General features: G+C 36.0%; 2 protein-coding genes and 1 long non-coding RNA gene across 5 annotated transcripts; 2 read left to right on the top strand and 1 right to left on the bottom strand.

Annotated features, from left to right (window-relative positions):
* The first annotated feature begins 376 nt into the window (after positions 1-376).
* Positions 377-8228, top strand: LOC141679063 (uncharacterized). The gene is made up of 4 exons (XR_012558017.1): positions 377-642; positions 7335-7481; positions 7680-7839; positions 8072-8228. It is a non-coding gene; the product is annotated as an uncharacterized LOC141679063 (long non-coding RNA).
* Positions 8229-8452: 224 nt separating this feature from the next.
* LOC141678922 (transcription termination factor MTEF1, chloroplastic-like) lies at positions 8453-11414 on the bottom strand. Of its 3 annotated transcripts, none has more exons than XM_074485354.1 (2): positions 10378-11414; positions 8453-9059 (listed from the first exon to the last, which is right to left on the bottom strand). In XM_074485354.1, the coding sequence occupies exon 1, from the start codon at positions 11342-11344 to the stop codon at positions 10394-10396; it is 951 nt and encodes a 316-aa protein (XP_074341455.1). In that variant the 5' UTR covers positions 11345-11414; the 3' UTR covers positions 8453-9059; positions 10378-10393. The 3 variants fall into 3 exon arrangements, with proteins under 3 accessions (XP_074341455.1, XP_074341456.1, XP_074341457.1); XM_074485355.1 differs by having other exon boundaries at positions 8453-9054; XM_074485356.1 differs by lacking the exon at positions 8453-9059 and adding an exon at positions 9087-10262.
* Positions 11415-19592: 8178 nt separating this feature from the next.
* LOC141679576 (protein FAR1-RELATED SEQUENCE 5-like) lies at positions 19593-20189 on the top strand. The gene has a single exon (XM_074486042.1). The coding sequence runs from the start codon at positions 19593-19595 to the stop codon at positions 20187-20189; it is 597 nt and encodes a 198-aa protein (XP_074342143.1).
* Positions 20190-23325: the final 3136 nt, after the last annotated feature.

Here is a 23325-nt window from a genome sequence, read left to right as displayed (position 1 = left end):
ATGGACTGAAAAATCTCAAGATACTAATGGACTGTCTAGTAACTGTGTATCTATTTCTTGTAACTATATTTTCCTGTGCAATTACTCTTGTATTTCTCGCAGTGTAGATATTGTGCTTTACTGACGAATTTAATTCATCAATTCCTTCGTCTTGTTATTTATCAATACAACTTTCTTCTTTGACATATTTCTGAGATCCCTAAATGACAATTTTTCTTGTAAATATTAGCAGCCTGCAGTTGCGACATGTCACTAGTTCCTTCAGTTTTCAGTAAAAAGATTTATCATCATCTATTTCTCTTTCTTTATTAGTCGATACGATGTTGCATTCTGGAGTGTCTTGATGTTTTAGAAGTTTAAGTATAGCCTGGTGAATCAGATTATAAATGTTTTATTGTGATCTTGTGCCCCAAAAGCATGAATGACAATATGTAAATAGTAATGTGCAAAGTTGAAAGGTTTAAGGTTAACTGATGAATCTCAACATGAGATATAACTAGTACCAATGGCATTGCAGTGCACTGATGGACTATGTGGGGTGCGAGAAGTGCCCGACTCCGGGGAAAGCTTCAGGTTCTTGGTCTTGGTACTGCATTGAAAATCCACTTCTCTGTTGAGGGACAGGACAACTTTGGTAACCCAGTATGTTTCTCTCACCTTGAATATAAGATGCTATAGGACCACATGAATAGAAGCTATACTGTGGTCGTGGGTAATCGGGAGTATATAATAGTTTCACTTGTGTAATCTAATGATTAATGACAGTATACCTACCTTGCATCACTGTCATGAGTTCGGTTCATACTTAAGATTCATATCATCGTTAATCATGGATTTGATAACACCACACTGACTGAAAAAATCCAAAGGACCAAACAGTAATTATACATAAATATGTGATAACTGCGCGAAACAAGCGAAGAAATACTACATAGAAGCGTCAAGAATAAAGCTACTTGTCACGGACTTAGAACTCCCTTAGTTCAACCGCGCCGGCACTTAGCTCTTATTTCCCCTTGAGAACTACTAAGTAAGCCTTCTAGCCAACTAAGTGAACACACACAAGAACACTTAGAGTATTTGGAGAAAGTGAAGAACTTTTATTACCCGAGAACACTAGTGTTTACAAGAGAGAGCTTTTGCAACTTCTTGGATGATCCTCCAAATTAGGGGATCTCCTCTATTTATACTACTCCAAGGAGGATTCTAGAACCTTTTACAATATTCTCTTACTCAAGAAGGTTCTAGGAGTTTCCATCTAAAATATCCATCTAAGATACTTTCTAAGTACATTCCATAAGTTTCTAGAGCTTTCTTTTATGTACAAGAGATTACTATAATATTCTAGATTACTCGAGAAAGTTCCGCAACGAAAAATGGCATAGACGGGTCCAAATTTAAGCGGTTCGTGACACTCTCCCCCACTTAATTCAGAGACGCCCTCGTCGACGTGTGATAATCTTGAATTTGTTTCTTGAACTGCCACAAGTCTTGTTCATTCTCCCATGTAGCCTCACTTGTGGGTAGTCCTTTCCACTTAACCAAGTATTGGGTACTTGGTGGTATGCCTTGACGTCGAATGACTTGATCAGCCAACACCTCCTCTACATCTCGCTCAAATGACTTTGTCATCAATGGAGGTGCGAGAGATGAGTCATTCCTTAAGGGGTCTTCCACGTCCTCATGATATGGCTTTAACATGCTCACGTGGAAGACTGGATGAATCTTCATGTTGGGAGGTAGTTGCACCTTATATGAAACCTTTCCAACTTTGCCAACTACATCGAATGGTCCTTCATACTTATGAATGAGCCCTTTATGCACCTTTCGAAAGACCTTAAATTGTTGGGGAAGTAGCTTGACCATTACCTTATCGCCCACATGATACTCCATTGGTCGTCGCCTAACATCCACCCATTTCTTCATCTTTTTGGCCGCCTTGGTTAAGTAAGCTCTCGATATATCCGCTTGTTCCTCCCAAGACTTCGCCATGTACAAGGACCCCGGACATTGCCCACTTTGTTGGTGTGCAACTGAATGAGGGGTTAGGGGTTGTTGGCCCGTTGTGAGCTCAAAGGGGCTTTTGTTTGTCGCCTCGCTCCTTTGTAAGTTATACGAGAATTGGGCCACATCCAACAACTTTGCCCAATCCCTTTGGTTAGCCCCCACAAAGTGCCTCAAGTACCACTCCAGTAAAGCATTCACCCTCTCGGTTTGCCCATCGGTTTGGGGGTGAAATCTAGTAGAGAAGTGTAACTCGGACCTCAAGTAGTAGAATAATTCTTTTCATAACTTCCCCGTGAAGCGTGGGTCTCGATCACTTATAATGGTTTTGGGGAGCCCCCAAAACTTGACAACATTCTTGAATAACAACCGTGCGGCCTCCTCAGCGGTGCTATCGGTGGTGGCTGCTATGACCGTCCGATACTTAGAAAATCTGTCCAGCACCACCATGATAAAGCCAAAACCCTCGGACTTGGGTAAGGCCGAGATAAAGTCAAGCGAGACACTCTCCCATGGTAGAGTAGGAATAGGGAGTAGGAATAGGGAGTGGCTCGAGTAGACCCGCTGGTTGCTTATTATCTACCTTGTCCTGTTGGCACACAAGACAAGTCTTCACATAGGCCTCCACATCATCCTTCATTTGGGGCCAAAAGTAGTTTGCCTCTAGAAGTGCATAAGTCCTTCGTTGCCCCGGATGGCCCGCCCATTTTGTGTCATGGCACTCCTTTAATAAGGTCTTCATTAAACTCCCTCATCTAGGAATGTAAACTCTCGCTCCTTTTGTGTAGAGAAGACCATCGTCTACCCAAAACCTTTTTGTTTTTCCCTCCATCGCCATGGTCATAAGTTGGGAGGCCACGGGGTCTTGAGACCATCCCTCCTTAATATTCTTCAAAAGATCCCCCGTGGCTTGAGTAATAGCCGCAAATTCCGCCTTCCGACTTAGGGCGTCGGCCACAACATTTGCCTTGCCCGGCTTGTACTCCATAGAAAAGTCGAATTCCGCCAAGAAGTCTTGCCACCTAGCTTGTTTAGGAGTAAGCTTCCTTTGGGATTGGAAATAGCTAGTGGCTACATTATCTGTCTTGATGGAGAAGTGGGAGCCAAGCAAGTAGTGTCTCCAAGTGCGCAAGCAATGAACAACCACCGTCATCTCCTTTTCTTGCACCGTGTAGCGCCTTTCGGTGTCATTGAGCTTGTGACTCTCAAAGACAATAGGATGTCCTTCTTGCATAAGTACCATTCTAATAGCAAAGTCGGAGGCATCGGTGTGCACCTCAAACTCCTTAGAACAATATGGAAGAGTGAGGACCGGTTCCTCTGTGATTTCCTTCTTAAGATTCTCAAAGCTGTCTTGGCAAGCCTTGGACCCTTCCCATGTTTTGTTCTTCTTGAGAAGGTCCGTGAGTGGTGCAGCTCTAGAAGAATACCCTTTTATAAATCTTCGATAATAATTAACTAAGCCAAGGAAAGATCGTACCTCGGGGACCTTGGAGGGGACCTTGGATGGCGACTCCCACTCCTTGATAGCTTTTATCTTCTTCCCATCCATCCTTAGAGTTCCATCCTTGATGAAATGACCTAAGAACTCCACCTCATTCTTGGAAAATGAGCACTTCTCCTTCTTGATGTAAAGCTTGTTCTCCCTCAAGAGATTGAACACCATCCTCAAGTGCTTAGCATGATCCTCCAACGTATCGCTATAGACCACGATATCATCAAGATATACCACCACAAACTTATCAAGGTAAGGGTCGAAGATCTCGTTCATAAGAGTGCAAAATGTGGCTGGGGCGTTGGTGAGCCCAAACGGCATCACAAGCCACTCATAGGCGCCATAGCGAGTTACACACGCGGTCTTCGGCTCGTCTCCCTCAGCGATTCTTACTTGATAGTATCCCGACCTTAGATCCACCTTAGTGAAGTACTTTGCATTTCCCAACCTATAAAACAAGTCGGCGATCAAAGGAATTGGATACTTATTTTTAACAGTTACCTTGTTGAGAGCCCGGTAGTCAATGCAAATCCTTAGCGTCCCATCCGCCTTCTTTTGGAATAAGACTGGTGCTCCATAAGGTGCCTTGGACGCCCTAATTTGCCCCGCATCCAAGAGTGATGTGAGTTGCTTCCGAAGTTCCTCCAACTCCGGGGGCGCCATCCTATATGGTGCCATAGCCGGTGGTTTAGCGCCCGGCTCAAGTTCAATCTTATGATCCACCTCCCTCCTTGGTGGAAGTTTCTAGGTAGCTCCGGTGGCATCACATCTTGGTTTTCATATAGAACTTCCTTGATTATTTTTGGAAGGGCGGCTCCATCCTCTTCAAGTTTATCATTTTTCCTGACTACCGCCAAGTAGGTTTCTTCCCTCTTCTTGAACCCCTTAGATAGTTATATGGCCAATAATGTCTTCACCTCCTTGGTGCCTTCTATTTTTGGGACCATGCAGGGAGCCCCCTCTTTCATAATACACATTGAATTATAATAGGGCATTGGGATAGGATTTACGTACCTTAGGAAGTCCATACCCAACACAACCTTGTAGTCATCCATTGGGGCCTAGAAGTCTACCTTCCCTTTCCAAGTGCCAAGTTGTAACTCGACGCCATGTGCTACTCCCTCCAAAGGCTTGGCCTTAGCATTAACGGTATTGAGCCACCCACTTTCATTAGAGATCTTCAAGGCAACCCTCTTATTGAAGTTGTGAGTCACCCCCGTGTCTACCATGGCTTGAGCCTTGTTCCCATTCACAAATGCCTCCACATACATAAGCCCCTTGCTTCCTTGTGATTTTGGTACAGGTTTGGCCTCAATGGCGTCGAGTAAGCGAATCGATCCAATGTGCCCTGCATCGGATGCTTGATCGGCGGTTCTCTTTTGTTGCTCCATCATAGATGAGCGGGAGCCAAGCTTCGGGCAATCCTTCATCGTGTGAGGACCTTTGCAAACGAAGCATCCCCCTTTAGGTACAAAATTCTTCTTCTTTTCCTCGTAGGCTTCCTTTTTGGCAAACGGTTTGTACCCCTCCCGTTTGTCCTTGTAATCTTTGGGGCCTTTGTCTCCCCCACTTTTTCCAAAAGTAGTAGACCTCACATTGGACTTGAGTTTGGATGATTCTCCCTTTTGAAACTCCGTCAAAAACTCGGATACAACAATAGCTTCATCCACATTCTTGACATCCCGACGTTGGAGCTCTTGCTTAGCCCACGATTGAAGTCCATTCGTGAAGTAGAATAGTAGATCTTCACTCATCATGCTCGGGATTTGCAGCATAAGAGTTGTGAATTCCTTCACATATTCACGAATGGTACCTCTATGGCGTAGTTCCCTTAGCTTCTTTCGGGCCTCATACACCACATTTTTCGGATAAAATTGACGTTTGAGTTCTTTCTTGAAGTCCTCAAAAGTGTCGATGGTGCATAGGTCTTTCTCAATGTCGGCTCACTTCCTATGCCACCACAAAGTAGCAATATCCGAAAGATAACGAGTAGCCATACATACCTTGGTTTGCTCATCAGAGACTTCCATGCCCTCAAAGTATTGCTCTAGATCCCACAAGAAGTTCTCAACTTCTTTAGCATCCCTCTTTCCTTCGAACGACTTGGGCTTCGGGATCTCGATCCTTGGTGCCTCCCTAGTCACCATGCCCCCATTACGAATTCCAGTCTCGATCCTTGAGAGTTGCACCTTGATCTCATTGATTGCCTCTTCCATTCTAATATCCACGGCATTCTAGCGTTCCTCATGGACCTTGCCTTGATCTTGAAGCTCCAAGATATCATTCTTCATCCCTTCAAGATCTGACCTTGTCTCTTCCGCCTCCTCAAGCATATGATGCTCAAGTGTTTCAAAGTTATTGGCCATTTGCTCAATGCGTGGGATTAGTTCACTCATAGATTTTTCAAGAGTAGAAACTTTTTCAGCAAGTTGATCAAGGTTAAAACGGGACTTACTTGAGCCTCGAGACTTTTTATCCTTATCATTGCGTGGAATAGCATCCCTTCTTCGGTCATTGACGTTGCTAGCATAGCATCAGTGACTTCATCTCCTCCACTTCCCATGATGTCTTCCTTCAAAGTTACGCCCTTCGCAACCTTTGGCTCAGATACCACGTTGTCACGGACTTAGAACTCCTTTAGTTTAACCGTGTTGACACTTAGCTCTTGTCTCCCCTTGAGAACTACTAAGTAAGCCTTTTAGCCAACTAAGTGAACACACACAAGAACACTTAGAGTATTTGGAGAAAGTGAAGAACTTTTATTACTTGAGAACACTAATATTTACAAGATAGAGCTTTTGCAACTTCTTGGATGATGCTCCAAATGAGGGGACCTCCTCTATTTATACTACTCCAAGGAGGATTCTAAAACCTTTTACAATATTCTCCTACTCAAGAAGGTTTTAGGAGTTTTCATCTAAAATATCTATCTAAGATATTTTCTAAGAGTTTCCATCTAAAATATCTATCTAAGATATTTTCTAAGTACATTCTATAAGTTTCTAGAGCTTTCTTTTATGTACAAGAGATTATTATAATATTCTAGATTACTCTAGAAAGTTCCGCAACGAAAAATGGCATGGGCGGGTCCAAATTTAAGCGGTTCATGACATACTGCTTCTCTTGATACAAGCTACATGATCAGTTGTGACCAGTTTTCTTTCTGAAGCTTGATTTTAATCTTCGTTTGTGTAAACATCTGCTAATCCTGGGATCAAGCTTATGTTAATCACTTCCACAATTGTAAAAGCTAGTCCTTCCCACTCAAAACTCGCAAGTTAGTATAAATAAATTGTTACTCTTTTTAATACCAATAGAAAAACTGGGATACAATATTGTGCTTTTCTCTTTCGGCTGCAGCACAATAAAGTGATTGCTTCGGTGAACCTACTCAATAGACTCTCTGAATCAATTAAGTTAGTTCATGAGATGGCGCCTGCTGTTGAGAAACCTGCAAGAGTCAATTCCAACATCTGGTGATCGGACTAGTGCTTGGAAAAAATTATGGAATAATGTAAGCGGATTTATGGACTAATATACTGTTTAGAATTGATGAAATGAGACTGAGAATTTTGAATGCCTCGGTGTCTTATAACACATCAAGGACAGAGGTTAAACAAGAAACTGCGGGACAATTGTAATGCACAGATGCACCGGAAGAATGATGCACTCTAGTATGTTTAGAACCAAAAATTTGATAATCAGGAAAGTGTGGAAACTGTATAATGCATGTTATAGGGACAAAAACTACCTTATCGAGATGTGTGAAAGATGTCGGTGAAAATGATTTATTATTTATTATTTATTGATAGTGATCATGCTTGCAATATTTCAGATGTTGGTTATAGCACTCCGGATATATTGAAGCAGCATAATCCTTGCAGTTTCTCAGTTTTTAAGGGTTATTTTGAAGAACATAAGGGCTCTACAAAAGGATACTTTTTAGCATACGCTTTCGTTCACAAGCCTTTAATGCAAACAGGTATATGGTTGACAACAAGTATACCGAAGGACATATGCATCATGGAATAAATGGTTTTACAACCTACAATTGCACCCTCATTTCTGGCTTTAGGTTGCATGTTTCAATTAGAATTAGTTACATTAGACTTGTAACTATAACAAAACATTGCTAAAAATATACTCACCATCATAAACTTGTCATATGTACACTTTACAGTTGTGGATCACAAGAATTGATGGCAGAACTTAATGTAATTAATGTACAGCTCCACAACCCCTTTGCTATTATACAGTGTAGATGAGGTGGAGAGATCCATGAAGCAGCATGAATTGCCATAAAAAACAGACATGTTAATTGATCTGTTTGACATTTTGAGGTAGGTAAAACTATATAGACGGACTTCAAAGTGCAGTATTAAGTGTGATCTTTTAAACAGTCTACATTAAACTGCAACTAGGTTTTAAGTTCATGTGTACCAAGTGTAATCCCTCCATTTTCTCACCTTTAAACTTCCCATAGTCATTGTACAAAATTACGTTGTGCTCTTCTATATGTTTGGCAAGTTGCTTGTAATGTTTTGATTCTGTTTTCCTCCTACCATTTTACAGCTTTTAAAACACCCCAGGTTGGGAAACCAATAAAAGTGAAGAGAAGGATGCATCCGAGTAAGAACTCTCTGTTGCCTCTGATTGGGAGATATTTTTGTATGTGTTTTCTGAGTATATCTGCTTTGATCTTGAATGTGTTTTTTTATGTATGAATTGATTTTGATGCATATTTTGGCTTCTTGTTCTTTTAGTTTTATTTGAATTCCTCTTTTCATCTGTTATCTAATTTGGCCCATTCCTTCAATTGCTTTCGCTGGTTGAGTTTATCCTTCTGCTCTGTAGGTTTTTTACCTAGGAAGTCTTAAACGTGTAGTATGAAATTTTTGTTGCTGACTGAAACATTAACCTAAGCAGATAATACAAGTGGCTTCATCTTTACACTAGAGCAGTAACTATTTTTGCCAATATATAGAAGATGAATGAAGAAGTAAATGTTTGTCAATTTCATGAATTGTATCCAAATTTAGATCCACCTCCATTAAAAACGTAGTTCATGAACTTCCTGAATCCTCTGTCCAATACCTTCCTGATGATTATGGTCCGTTCTTGCTTCCTCTTTTTATCTCAAATAATGATGCCTTACCGATAGGAGCAAGAAGACTAACAAACTTCTTTCCACCTATCTGAGCAGTGGAACTGAAGATCAAGGAATCAATTGAAATTTGAAGCCCTTGGGGGTTCTGTCTTCCCTGAGCTGAACCGGAGTGCCCTTAAAGTTCTTTCCTGGATCAGTTCATCTGGGAATCTCAAATGCACTTATTTCTGTGATATTTCTCTTTTCCTTCGCTCTGATGAACCTCTTGTCCATCATTGGTGCCATGCATTTGATGCATGCTCTGGTAAGACCTTGTTTAGACCCTCGTGCAGAAACCCTGCCCTTCGCAAGTGGCACTCATCCCTCCGTCCTGAGATGGAATTCCATTGATTTGTACACAACGAGCTCTTAGTAGGAATCTCCCAGAAGGAGGCCACTGGTTATTACCCTGCACTAGTTGAGGATATGAATCAGGATTAACTAATTCAGGAATTTTTCAAAGATAAGGTGACCTAGAATTTGCAATCTAAGTAATACACTGCTAATAGGAAGGTTGAACTTTTAGATTTCAACCCTTGGGGTGTATTCACATTGCCATTGCTGTTTAGTTGGGAAGAACTGGATCAAACAACTGATGAAGAGGGGAATGGGTTAGGGTTTAGGCTTGTGGAAGCCAATGTGGTGTGCGGCCCGGTTTAAGAACTGCTGTGCCCTATGATTATTTGGATACGAGCCAAGGCAGTAATTGGGATAAGTTTCTGAAAAATCCTGATGAATTGCGGAAACAATTCCAAACAAAGCACATATCTCATTTTAACAGAATGTGTTCTTCTTAATTAGCTTCTATGTCAAATTAGCAGAAAAGGGAAAAATGCATCTATGTCAGGCAGCAACACTAGTTCGACCTTGTTAACCCCTCTACTCTCTTCAAAAGCTCCTGTATAGGCAAAGCCACAGGCTTCAAGACCTCTTCCATTATACTTCGACTAAGATCAAAAAAAGATTCAATCTGATCTCGTCTAAGAAATTTTTAGCATCTGCAGTTTTCTTCTCCCGAAGAATATCACCATTGCTAATGACTCAGTCCTCCTACGCCCTTTGTCACCTTCCTTAAATTAGACTGAAGCTTATCCAAGAAAGTTTACTGATCTTGAGATAGTGAGCTAACTGTCGCAGTAAAACCATTGACAGTTATGCAGGTTGAAATCCGGAAAACATTTGAATTTGGCATTCCCATGACAAGAACCCGTCTGAACCAATAAATAAACTCACCAAATGGTATTTACCAAGCACCTCAAGACAGCTCTGCTCTTTATCAGTGGGACCTTCACTGTTCTTGACTTCCATTAACTTGCAACATTATGTTCTAAACTTATGGTATAAGCTTACAACATTATGTCCTAAACTTGACATCCATTAACCAAGACAAAATGGTATAAGCTTGCAACATTATGTTCCAAACTCGGTGAAAGTCAGTTTTGAAGGGAGTTTGTTATTAATGTTTGCTTATCATATCTTAAATTTGCAACAGAACAACAAAAGTTATATACAGGAGAATCATACATTTCCCCCCTACCACATGATAGTAGCGCTTAGAAGTATCGTTTTGGAGTGTGGTCTGCATAAGAGCAAGTGGTTTCATTTCATGCCAGCATACTTGCAATCAGATCAATAATGGAATTAGTCTAATAAATCTTTCGAGTATATAAAAAGTAAAGTTATTATACCACAAATTATCCAAATTTACATTGTAAATAACAACACAACTTACTTAATTACATGATCTCTTAAGGCTTATCCACTCCCAGTACTAACTTCTTGAATTCTTCATCAGTACTCTTGAGCATCTGTGGCAAATGAACTTCAACTCCACTTTCAACACACTCTATGTGCCTAGGTTTGATCCTCTTCTCCAAACTGAAAGCAAAGTACTGCGGAAATGTCTTCAAATCCTCCAAGCTACCTCCCATCTCAATCGTAAAATACTCAAATTTCGGCTTAAAATTATTCTCCACACTAAAAGTAAACAAGCCTGGGCATCTCAAAACCATTCCCACTACTTCACTTCTCGAAAACCCCAAACTCATCAAATAATCCAACTTAGGAATAAGCGTTTGTTCCACACTCGAAACTAACAAGATTGCATCTTGATAAGCCAATGCATTCAAATCCTTAAAACCAAGTCTCTTTAGATAAAACAAAGCTGGTTTGAGCTGGTCTTTCACACTAGAAACAAGTAATCTAGGACATTTATTAATGACTTTACGAAAATCGTGTTCGGGGACTTTAAGGTCAAGATAAAGAAAATTAAAAACAGGGTTTAAGTCAGTTTTGATATCAGAAGTTAGTATCTTTGGACACATTCCAAAGATTCTTGCCAAGTCCTTTTGGTGAATGCCTTTGGATTGCAGAAAACTGATTATCGCTTCGATCGAATGTAAGGAAGCTTTGAGAAGAGAAGGGTTTAATGATAGTGCTTTGCCTGAATCAACTCCCATGATTTCAAGGCATAATATTTTTTCTTTGAACTGGTGAGAGATGTTAGTGTGTGTGAAAGTGTAGAGTGTGTTTTTTTGAAGGGCTTTAGGCTTTGCTGGGGAAAGATTTTGTGGTTCTTGAGACAATACTGATGTTGAGGGCTTGTAAGAAGAGAAGCACAGTGAAGATTGTAGTGCTGTTGCTGGTGGAGGCATGATGGAGTGAAGCTGAGAAATTAGTTCATTTTCAGTTATCTTCATGTAGCTAGTATTGTGGTGATTTTACACATTGCAATTCTGTTCAATTTTATTGGCTCATATTGGATATCCTGGATTATGTGACATCTGACGAGAATATATATACACGGTGCCCTTACACAGCCACAGGTGGTTTTAGCAACCTGCCGCATTGACATTGAAACATTGTTTGCTACAGCATTGTTTCATTGCAGCTATTGCAATGAAACATTGATAAAGGACAAAATATTACTGGAGGACACTGTTTGTCCACTTTATTTTTTCTAATTTATTTTTTTTGTTAAAAATGAATTTTTAAATATTTTTTCGAACTTATATTTTGATATTTTTGAATTAATATTTTAAACTAAAATATTTAAATTTAATATTGAATTTAAAATTTTTGAGTGAAAAAACATTTTTTAATTATTTGTTCGAAATAGTATTCTCGAATTTTTATTATAAGGGAATATTATGAGTTTTAAGTTTTTTTAATGCTGTGAGTTTTATGTTTTTTTTTATTTTTCTTGTACTTATCCAATTTAATTTATCAATTTTTAATTTATAGTAAACGAATATAATGCTAAAAACTTAAAATGTGGAAAACTAAAAAAATGAAATTTTATCGATTTTCGTTAGCTATAAAAAAATATAAAACAACTCAGCCCCGGAATGCTAGATATTTTTCGTAACAAATAAAAAAAATACTCTCTGCCACCTACAACATTGTTTCATTGCGGTTAGTGCAATGAAATATTGCTGGAGGACGTTGTTTTAAATGTAACGGTTCTTCCTCGCTTTATTTTTCTAATATATTTTTTTTGTTAAAAATGAATTTTTAAATAATTTTTCGAACTTATATTTTGATATTTTTGAATTAATATTTTAAACTAAAATATTTAAATTTAATATTGAATTTAAAATTTTTGAGTGAAAAAATATTTTTTTTAATTATTTGTTCGAAATAGTATTTTCGAATTTTTATTATAACGGAATATTGTGAGTTTTATATTTTTTTTAATATTGTGAGTTTTATGTTTTTTTTTCTTGTACTTATCCAATTTAATTTATCAATTTTTAATTTATAGTAAACGAATATAATGCTAAAAATTAAAAATGTGGAAGACTAAAAAAAATAAAATTTTATCGATTTTTCGTTAACAATAAAAAAATATAAAACAACTCAGCCCCCGGAATGCTAAATATTTTTCGTAACAAATAAAAAAAATACCCTGTGTCACCTACAGCATTGTTTCATTGCGGGTAGTGTAATGAAACATTGCTGGAGGACGTTGTTTTAAATGTAACAGTTCTTCCTCGCTTTATTTTTCTAATTTATTTTTTTTATTAAAAATGAATTTTTAAATAATTTTTCAAACTTATATTTTGATATTTTTGAATTAATATTTTAAACTAAAATATTTAAATTTAATATTGAATTTAAAATTTTTGAGTGAAAAAGTATTTTTAATAATTTGTTCAAAATAGTATTTTCGAATTTTTATTATAACGGAATATTGTGAGTTTTATATTTTTTTTAATATTGTGAGTTTTATGTTTTTTTTATTTTTCTTGTACTTGTCCAATTTAGTTTATCAATTTTTAATTTATAGTAAACGAATATAATGCTAAAAATTGAAAATGTGGAAAACTAAAAAAAATGGAATTTTATCGATTTTTTGTTAGCTATAAAAAAATATAAAACAACTAAGACCCCAAAATGCTAAATATTTTTTCGTAATAAATAAAAAAAATACCCTCTGCCACCTATAGCATTGTTTCATTGCGGCTTGCAATGAAACATTACTGGAAGAGGACGTTGTTTTAAATGTAACAGTTTTTGCTCGCTTTATTTTCTAATTTATTTTTTTTGTTAAAAATGAATTTTTAAATATTTTTTCGAACTTATATTTTGATATTTTTGAATTAATATTTTAATCTAAAATATTTAAATTTAATATTGAATTTAAAATTTTTGAGTGAAAAAAGTATTTTTTAATTATTTGTTCGAAATACTATTTTCGAATTTTTATTATAACGGAATATTGTGAGTTTTATGTTTTTTTTAATATTGTGAGTTTTATGTTTTTTTAATATTGTGAGTTTTATGTTTTTTTTTATTTTTCTTGTACTTGTCCAATTTAATTTATTAATTTTTAAATTTAATAGTAAAGGAATATAATGTCAAAAATTGAAAATGTGGAAAACTAAAAAAAATGAAATTTTATCGATTTTCGTTAGCTATAAAAAAATATAAAACAGCTCAGCCCCTAGAATGCTAAATATTTTTTCGTAACAAATAAAAAAATACCCTCTACCACCTACAACATTGTTTCATTGCAGCTAGTGCAATGAAACATTGCTGTAGGTGGCTCTTTAACCACCCACCGCAATATTTTATATATGTTGGGGCTAGGCTGAACAGTTCCCGCAATGACTCATTGCGGGAGGGTTTTTTATTATTATTTTGTTCTCATTTGTTTTTTTTTTAAAATTAAAAATTATTTATTTAAAATATTTAATTCATCATAACTTCATTAAGGAGTACAAATGTGTTATTATACATAATTTTGACATATTCAAAATTTAAATTAAAATAATTCGATTAGAATTTACTCAAAAAAGTTTTAGAAAAGACGATACCTTTCGATCAATAAACAATCATACTTGCAATACTCCATTCATACATTTCAGTAACTATCTTAGGTTTTTTATTTTTTTCATTAAAACTAATATTTTAATTATTTTTCCGATTATATATCTAATTTATTTTTAAATTTTTAACTCATTATACAATTGATAATAAATGGGAAGTAGTAATAAAATTAGAAAATATAGAACAAATGGTTGTTAAAATTAATTATATATTTTCTAACTCCGTTATTCTCGAAAAAAAATTAATTCATTATAATATAATTTTTTGTTATTTAGAAATTAAATAAAAACAGTAATCCTGCCGCATTATTTCATTGTGGTAGGTACCTCCCGCAATGTCTCATTGTTGGAGGTCTGCTGCAATGAAACAATGCGGGGCACCAGGTGGTTACTACAACCACCTGGGGTTGTGGACCAAAACCCTATATATATATATATATATATATATATATATATATATATATATATATAGGGTTTTGATGCACAACCCCGGGTGGTTATAGTAACAAGGCATTGCGGCAGTACTACCAGCAATGTTTCATTGCGTAAGGTGAAATGAAACAATACTGCAGATACTGCCGCATTGTTTCATTGCAACAATACTGCCGCATTGTTTCATTGCTACAGCGCAATGAAACAATGAAGCATATATTTAATTTCTTAAATAACAAAAAATTATATTTTAATGATTTAATTTGTTTCCAATAATAACTGAGTTAAAAAGTATATAATTAATTTTAACAACCACTTGTTTCTATATTTACTAATTTTATTACTACTTCCCATTTATATTATCAATTGTATAATGAGTTAAGAATTTAAAATTTAATTAGATATATAATCGGAAAAATAATTAAAATATTAGTTTTAATGAAAAACATAAAAAATCGTAGATGATAACTGAAATGTATCAATGTAGTATTGCTATGTATCAATGTATCAATCGCTACTAAAGCAATGAGGCAATGCGTTGGGTCGGTCAAACTTTTGACCAGTCAATCTTTATTAATATTGGCACACAAATCGATATTAATTTTAATATTTGCACAAAAATTAAGTATGAATTCACAAAAAAGTATAAAATTAATAATATAAATTTTAAAAACAAAAATTAAGTATGAATTCACAAAAATTGATATTGATTTAATATTTGCACAAAAATTAAGTATGAATTCACAAAAAAGTATAAAATTAATAATATAATTTTTATTATTAAAATTGATAATTTGATATTTTAACTAAAATAACTCATATGATAAATGATTTACAATTAACACATAAATGATTTACACTACCACACTTGACACAGATTTTTTTAGGAGCATATTTATCAGGTGTGTAGTTATTGTGTTTGTTAATTCCTACTTTACCATTCCTATTGTTTTTCCTTTTAGTCTCTATTTTGACCTCAATTTTCCCAAGTCTGTCACTTAACTGTTTGACAGTCATGTGACCAACATTAGCTTTTTTCTCTTTCTTAACTTGACTTGACTCTCCTGAAACAAAGTTCTTGGACACAGACCCATACTTCTCATTCAGCTTAACTAGTTTGGCTTTACTAATGGGCTTGCTCACAGTCGACGGATAACACTTTTTGTTATCCGACGGATAATCCTCATCATCCGTCGAGTCTACATCTATTAGCAGTCCATCTACCAAATTAGGTTCTAATTTCTCTTTGTTCTTTTTCCAGGCTTCATCACAGAAACACTCAATTCCTTGAACTTTGGTGATTTGAGCATGGACATCCCTGGATGTTTTCCATGCTTTAATCACCTCTTGTTCACGCTCGAGCCGCTTCTTTAAAATTTCTTCCTTTTTCAAGGACTCAGTTAATTCCTCTTTGGCAATCTTACACTCAATTCTTAATTTCTCAAAATCAATAAACTGAGACTCAAGCACATCATTCCTCTCACTTAAAAACAAATTGTTTTCTTTAATTTTAGCATTTTCTTAAGTAAGAGACTTAAGTGTAACACGCAAATGATATAATTCTGTAGACATGTTATTTATGGAATCATTACACTCAGCTCTAGATAAATGTGCATGGTTTGTAGTAATTACCTGATTGCTTGAGGAACTTGTCTCTGTCTCATCAGACTTGGCCATTAGGGCTAGATTGACATAGCTGACATCTTCATCTTCATCCAGACCATCTGCTGCCCAGTCATTTTCTTGTGTAATAAAAACCCTTTCCTTTTGCTTGAGTAGATCAAAGTATTTTTGCTTATAATCCACAGACTCAAACTTTTTCTTACTGGAATCTGACTTCCTACACTCACTGGTAAAATGCCCTGCCAAGCCATATTTGAAATATTTAAACTTTGACTTATCCACCATGTTTCTATTTAGCTTGGGTGCTCCAAAGTTCTTCTCGAACTTGGGCTTGGAAAATCTCCTAGAAAGAAATGCTAGGTGCTCATCAATATCCTCCATGTCATCTTGGCTCAATGAATCTTCACTTTCTACTGCAAGCCCCTTGCCCTTGTTCTCACAGACCTTTGAAGTTGATTCAACAACTTCCATCTTCACTTCCTTCTCCTTTTCCAACTCAGCAACTAGTGCAATGGATCTTCCTTTCTTCTTTCCTCTCTCCATCCTTTCATCCTGCTCTATTTCAAGCTCATAGGTTTTCAGGATGCCATACAGTCTTTCCAAAGTAAACTCCTTATAATCTTGTGAGTTTCTTAATGAGACTGTCATTGGTTTCCATTCCTTTGGAAGAGATCTAAGGAATTTCAGATTATAGTCTTTAGTCTGATAGACCCTTCCATGCAACTTGAGAGCATTTAGTAGTTTTTGAAACCTACTAAAAATGTCAGTGAGAGACTCACTTTCCTCATTGTGAAAATGCTCATATTGCTGAATCAAAAGCTGCATCTTATTTTTTCTAACTTGCTTAGTGCCATCACATATTATCTATATAGTATCCCAAACTTCCTTGGCAGTTTTGCAGTTGATAATGTTGTCAAACATGTCTGCATCAACTCCATTAAACAGAATATTCATGGCCTTTTTATCCTTTCTGACTTGTTCAATGTCAGGATCAGACCATTCATGCCTTGGCTTGGGGACTGATGGCTCGTTTCCAGTTGCAGCTCTCATTGGAACATGAGGGCCTCTTTCTATGCAGTCCACATAGGCCTCATCTTGAGAAAGCATATGAAGATGCATCTTTACCTTCCAATGATGGTAATTGTCTTTATCTAGAAAAGGAATCTTGACTCCAACATCCTTCTTGTTCATCTTGCTGAATTGTTTTGATATTTAAACTCTTTCTAAGTTAAGAGCGTGCTCTGATACCAATTGTTAGTCCCTTAACAATATAGCAAGAATTACAGAAGGGGGGTTGAATGGAATTCTTGAACCTTTTTCTTAAAATAAAAATGTTCAAACTCGAATATAAATATAAGTGTATTGATTAGCACAATGCGGAATAAAAAATTAAGTGAACCAAAACACAAGTAATTAAAAACAAGAGTCTTTAAAAACTTTCTGGCGGATTTAAATAATTCCACCAGAGATATATATATTATATCGAGAGAACTCTGTGTGCAAGAATGCTCACAGCTGCTTACAAATATGAACTACTGAGAATACATAGAAATGCTAATAATTCTGCTTACAAATGTTTCTCACTTTTTGTATCTCAGATCTTGGTTTCTATTTGCTACTTCTTGGTTTATATATTACCAATATTACAAAGTCAAAAGACAGGATCATTATAAAAACTATCGGGTCTAATGCTTTTTTACTTTGTTCTCTATTACCCAGTTAATAGGCTTCCTCATTCCATTTGCATACACTTCGGCGCATGTGACTATGCCGTCACTGTCAACTGATATTTGAATTCTTTATCCGTTGAGTACATGATCATCCGTCGACTTTATGACCATCCGTTGATGGCTTCATTGATCATCCGTCGACTGCTATATTGAACATCCGTTGATAGCTATTTGATCATCCGTCGATGGCTTTGTTAATCATCCGTCGGTAGCTATTTTGGCACTTGACTTCAATTCATTTATACAGAATTACAAGACATCATCTATGTACAATTAATCAACCTATTCTGCATATCTAGTTAAAGTCAACATGACTTATATGCTACTACAGAGTTTATACAAAGGTGTATGCAGAAATGTGCTACAGACTCATTATTACATAAGCTACTTACTCGATGGATAATAAGTCATCATCCGTCGGGACTATAATGAGTTATCCGTTAGGACTATAATTCTTATCCGTCGAGTGCTACATTATTTCACTAAGTAAAATCTACTTAGGTGTTTTGTTTATGTAATCATCAAGTACACAACATATGCACAACAAACATAAAACTCCCAAAAATTCGTAATAATAAAAATTCAAAAATACTATTCTAAAAAATAATTAAAATTAACTGCATCATTGCTTCAAAACGGCAAGCCTTACTGCAGCAATGAGCCAATGCGGTGGGTTGGTCAAATATTTGACCAGTCAATTTTTATTAATATTGGCACAAAAATTGATATTGATTTTATTATTAAAATTGATAATTTGATTTTTTAACTAAGATAACTCATATGAAAATTTTTAAAAACATAAAATTCACAAAATTTTGTAATCATAAAAATTCAGAAATACTATTTGAAAAAATAATTAAAATTCAGAAATACTCTAATTAAAATTCATTTTTAATTAGAGTACTCCCGCATTGATTCATTGCTGGAGGCCGCAATGCGTGACCGCGGGGGGAACTCCACCATAATGGCTCCAAAATCTGGTTGGTGGTTATATTTAATGGGTCACTCCAGCAATGTTTCATTGCTGGAATGTTTCATTGCTGGAGACAGTTTTGTTTGATTCAACATTTACTTTCTTATTACTCATTTTACAATTTACAATATACTTTCAACAATTTCAAATTTAATTTCAATTTACTCATTCTTGAAGGTGATCTCGAAAGGTTAGTTTTTGATTGTTGATGGCTTCTTTTTTATTTCCTCTTCTAGTGAAAATGATAATTACGATTATTATACCCCCATTAGACGAAACCCCGTAGCTCGTCGTAAGTTATTTGTTGATGAAGATATTGTAAATCTTGATTGTGATGATAATATGAATAATGTTGGTGGTGATAATATTGATGTTGATAATGTTAGTGTTCATAATGTTGATAATAACGTTGGTGGTGATAATGTTGGCGGTCATAATGTTGATGATAACGTTGGTGGTGATAATGTTGGCGGTCATAATGTTGATGATAACGTTGATGGTGATAATTTTGACGGTGAAAATGTTGATGACGTAAAAGATGAGAAAAATGTTGAGAAAAAAGAATCATGGATTTAAGAATAGTAACGATGTTGTGCCTTATGTCGGCAAGATTTTCGATATATTGGATGATACAGAAGCATTTTATAGGAATTATGGTCGAAAAGAGGGATTCGAGATAATAATTAGGAATACTCATAAGCGAACAAACACAAATGAACCATCTTACCGTTTGTTTATTTGTCAAAAAGGTGGAAGGGTAGGAGTGACGCCGTTGGATTTTGGTAAAGGAAAACGAGTTAGAGAGGTAATTCCACGAACGAAATGTGGTGCTCGAATGTGTGTCATTCACAAAGTGAAGATGGACAAATGGCAAATTAGTTCGGTGGATTTAGAACATAATCATAAATTGGTGTCGCCGAAAAAAGTTCAATTTTTTCAAAGATCACTCAACATAGATCCTATGACGCGATCATTGATTGAGTTGTTTAACAAATCGGGAATTGAGACGAGCAAAGTAATGAAGTTTCTTAGCGAGACAAAGGGGGGTGTTGAAAATCTTGGTTTTTCTAATCAAGACATACGTAATGTCATACGTGATATTTGGCACCGAGTGTTTGATTCGGGTGATGCGGAGTGTAGATTACTTTTGCTACGAGAACTACAAGAAAATAGTTTTGGTAATTTCTTTTATCGGGTGGATGTAGATGATGAGAATCGTGTACAGGGTTTGGTGTGGGTTGATCCTCGGTCCATAAACGCGTACAAGAATTTTGGTGATGTGGTTACGTTTGATTCAACTTACCGGACGAATAGGTATTGTATGCCTTTCATACCTATTACGGGCGTAAACCACCGTTATCAAAATATACTTTTTGGATTTGCACTTGTAAGGGATGAGACTGAGGCATCGTATAAATGGGTTTTGAGGACATGGTTGGAAGCCGTCGACAATTAACCACCTCGAACAATTATTACTGATCAAGTCATTGCATTGGGAAATGCCATTGCCAAGGTCATGCCTATGCCACAAACAAAGCATACATATTGTACATGGCATATAAGTAGTAAGTTTCCCGAGAAGTTGTCTTATTTGTACACAAATTATCCGGAGTTCAAGACAGAGTTTAATGCATGTGTGTATAAGTCGCTGACACCTACAGGATTTGAAGGTAGATGGGAGCAATTAGTCGAGAAGTACGATCTTGAGGATCATGCTTGGTTAAATGACATGTATGCTATTAGAACTCAATGGATTGGTGCTTACACGAAGAAACATTTTTCCGCCGGCATGACTACAACTTCAAGAAGCGAGTCTACAAATTCTTTTTTTGATGAATATGTGCAATCATCTACCGGTTTAAAGGAATTCATTGAGAACTCCTAAAAGGCTTTGGAGACACAATATCTGAAGGAGGTTAAAGCCGATTATGACAGCGAACAATTGGAAAGGAGATTAGTTTTGCACTCATCCTTGGAAATGCATGCATCCGAAATCTACACGAAAGAAATGTTCAAACGGTTTCAAAAGGAGCTTATGAAAAGTACATGTTACATCGTGAACAGTGTCAAAAACAATGGAACTTATATGTCGAAACTGTATTTGGTTGAGAAGGCTACCCTTCCGGAGAATTGCAGAAGAAAATATCGAGTGACGGTTTTCATGTACAAAAAAATTGAATGCTCGTGTAAGCAGTTTGAATATTCCAGGATGATTTGCAAACACATAATCCGTTATCTTGACAAAAAAACAAAAAATCAAGATACCGGAAAGTCTCATCATGGGTAGGTGGACAATGAACGGCAACAAAATTGCGGGGCCTCTTCCATATGCTCCTCCCGGTATTGGTAATGATGGTGCGTCACAACCATTAAGGTATGGTGAATTGTGTAAATCTTTTCAAGATTTAGCTGCTTCCGGTAGTTGTTCTGTTTCACGGTATAAATATTTAATGGGTGTGATTGATAGAGAGAAGAGATACTTGAAAGATGCTTTTGCGGATGAAGAGCGTAGAGAAAGAACCCATGAGGCGAAAACTCAAGAGGACTACCAACATGATCCAATATTCGATCCTCCAACGTCGAAAACTAAAGGAAGGAAGAAAACAAAAATATATAAAAGTGGAATTGAGACAGCAACTTCAAAGATCAAGATCAAGATCAAGCCTCGCAAGTGCAATTATTGTGGGGCGATCAGAGGAGAACATGATGCAAGAAATTGTCCCCTAAGGGAGGAGCATGATCGAAGAAATTTTTAGGTTTTAACCTAACAATTGTTGACAAGTAGTACATTAGTTCTTTTAAGTTTTCTATTTAAGTTACATAATATTAACGTTATTTAAATTTACACATAATGTTGCATATTAATGTTATTTTTTAACAAAAATATTATCCAACTCTTATTATTAATATTAATATTATTTAAAATATTTTCAACACCAAAACTCTTATTATCCAACTTAAAATATTATAAGAGAATAGTGACAGAGCACCCAGCAATGAGACATTGCTAGAGGTCACACTGCAACAATGACTCATTGTGGGGTACTCTGCTCCACCCAAAACTCACTGCCTCTTTTTGTTAACAAAAGTGAGTTTAGTAATATTAATATTTTTAAAATATTTTTCAACACCAAAACTCTTAAAATATTTAAAATATGCAGTATTAATGTAAAAATTTGAAAAAAGTGATTTACTCAACAAAGTCAACTAGACATTAAAATAGTCAATGCGAACTAGTGACAAAGTACCTAGCAATGAGACATTGCTGGAGGTACTTACTGCAGCAATGAGTCATTGCTGGAATCTCTGTTTCACCCAAAACTCATTGTCCCTTTTTATTAATAAAACTGGGTTTTTAGTAATATTAATAATTTTTAAATATTTTTCAACACCAAAACTCTTAAAATAACTACAAAATGCAGTATTAGTGGTAAAATTTGAAAAAATTGATTTAATAAACAAAGTCAACTAGACCTTAAAATAGTCAAAAAGACCTAGTGCAATGCCTCATTGCGGGGTATGGTCACTGCAACAATGATTCATTGCGGGGTGACTAAACTGTAAAATATGTAAAATATGATATCTCCCGCAATGATTCAATGCTGAGGTCTGTGACCAGTTTTCTGGCAAGCTGCTAACATCAACATTGCGGGTGATTTACATAGTTTAAGAAAAAAAATGGCATGGTTCCGTTTATTTTTATAACTTACCAACCTGTTTTAACTAAATCTAAATCAACCAACCAACAACCAATCAACATTGCGGGTGATTTACATAGTTTAAGAAAAAAACGGCATGGTTCCGTTTATTTTTATAACTTACCAACCTGTTTCAACTAAATCTAAATCAACCAACCAACAAACAATCAAACCAACCACAATCATGATCTAAATTAAACTCAACCAATCAACATCAAATCTAAACGCAACATCAATCCAATAAAAACAATCATAATCAATAACAAAGAAAACACCGAAACAAATCCAAAATATAAACTATAGTCCCCTGTTCCTCTGCTGGATCCCATAGTCACTTATCCGTCTAGCGAGCCCTTTTGAAAGCTCCCAAGCTATGCGATACCGGAATGTCCAAATACCCAATACAGGCTCCCAAACAGCATCTCTCAACGATATGCCATTAAGTATAGCATCCATGTACTTGCACACGTACACGCCACAATCATGGGTATTGGACTACATCGGTCATTCCTGTACGAAATGAACCTTCAACTTATGTCCATCAAATCTGGAAGGATCCAAGTAATGCAACATAGCTGGCACTATGCACTCCTAGAAAGGTTTGGTTTCATATAATTAGTAACCAACAATGACAAGTGTATGTAAATTGACTAGTAAAGTAATTACGAAGAACATAGAATACCATGGCATATATATATCGAGAGTAAATACTCTTAAGACTATCCCCCCATTCAGCTAGATGATCAATTAAAAGGAGCTTCTGTTGTTTAATGTCCAGAATGAACAAAAACTAGTGAGCATCATTGCAGCAAGGGTAGAAAGAAAAGTCACAATCCAATAATGATGGCCCAATCCGCTGGACTGCATATGAATTATATAAACTATGCAGACCGG

The sequence above is a fragment of the Apium graveolens genome, chromosome 8 (genome assembly GCF_009905375.1).
Source record: "Apium graveolens cultivar Ventura chromosome 8, ASM990537v1, whole genome shotgun sequence".
Classification (NCBI taxonomy): domain Eukaryota; kingdom Viridiplantae; phylum Streptophyta; class Magnoliopsida; order Apiales; family Apiaceae; genus Apium; species Apium graveolens.
This window is presented reverse-complemented; position numbering and strand designations above follow the sequence as displayed.

Coding starts and splice junctions, on each gene's coding strand:
- LOC141678922 (XM_074485354.1), bottom strand. CDS start 11,344: ATGAAGATAACTGAAAATGAACTAATTTCTCAGCTTCACTCCATCATG.
- LOC141679576 (XM_074486042.1), top strand. CDS start 19,593: ATGGACAAATGGCAAATTAGTTCGGTGGATTTAGAACATAATCATAAA.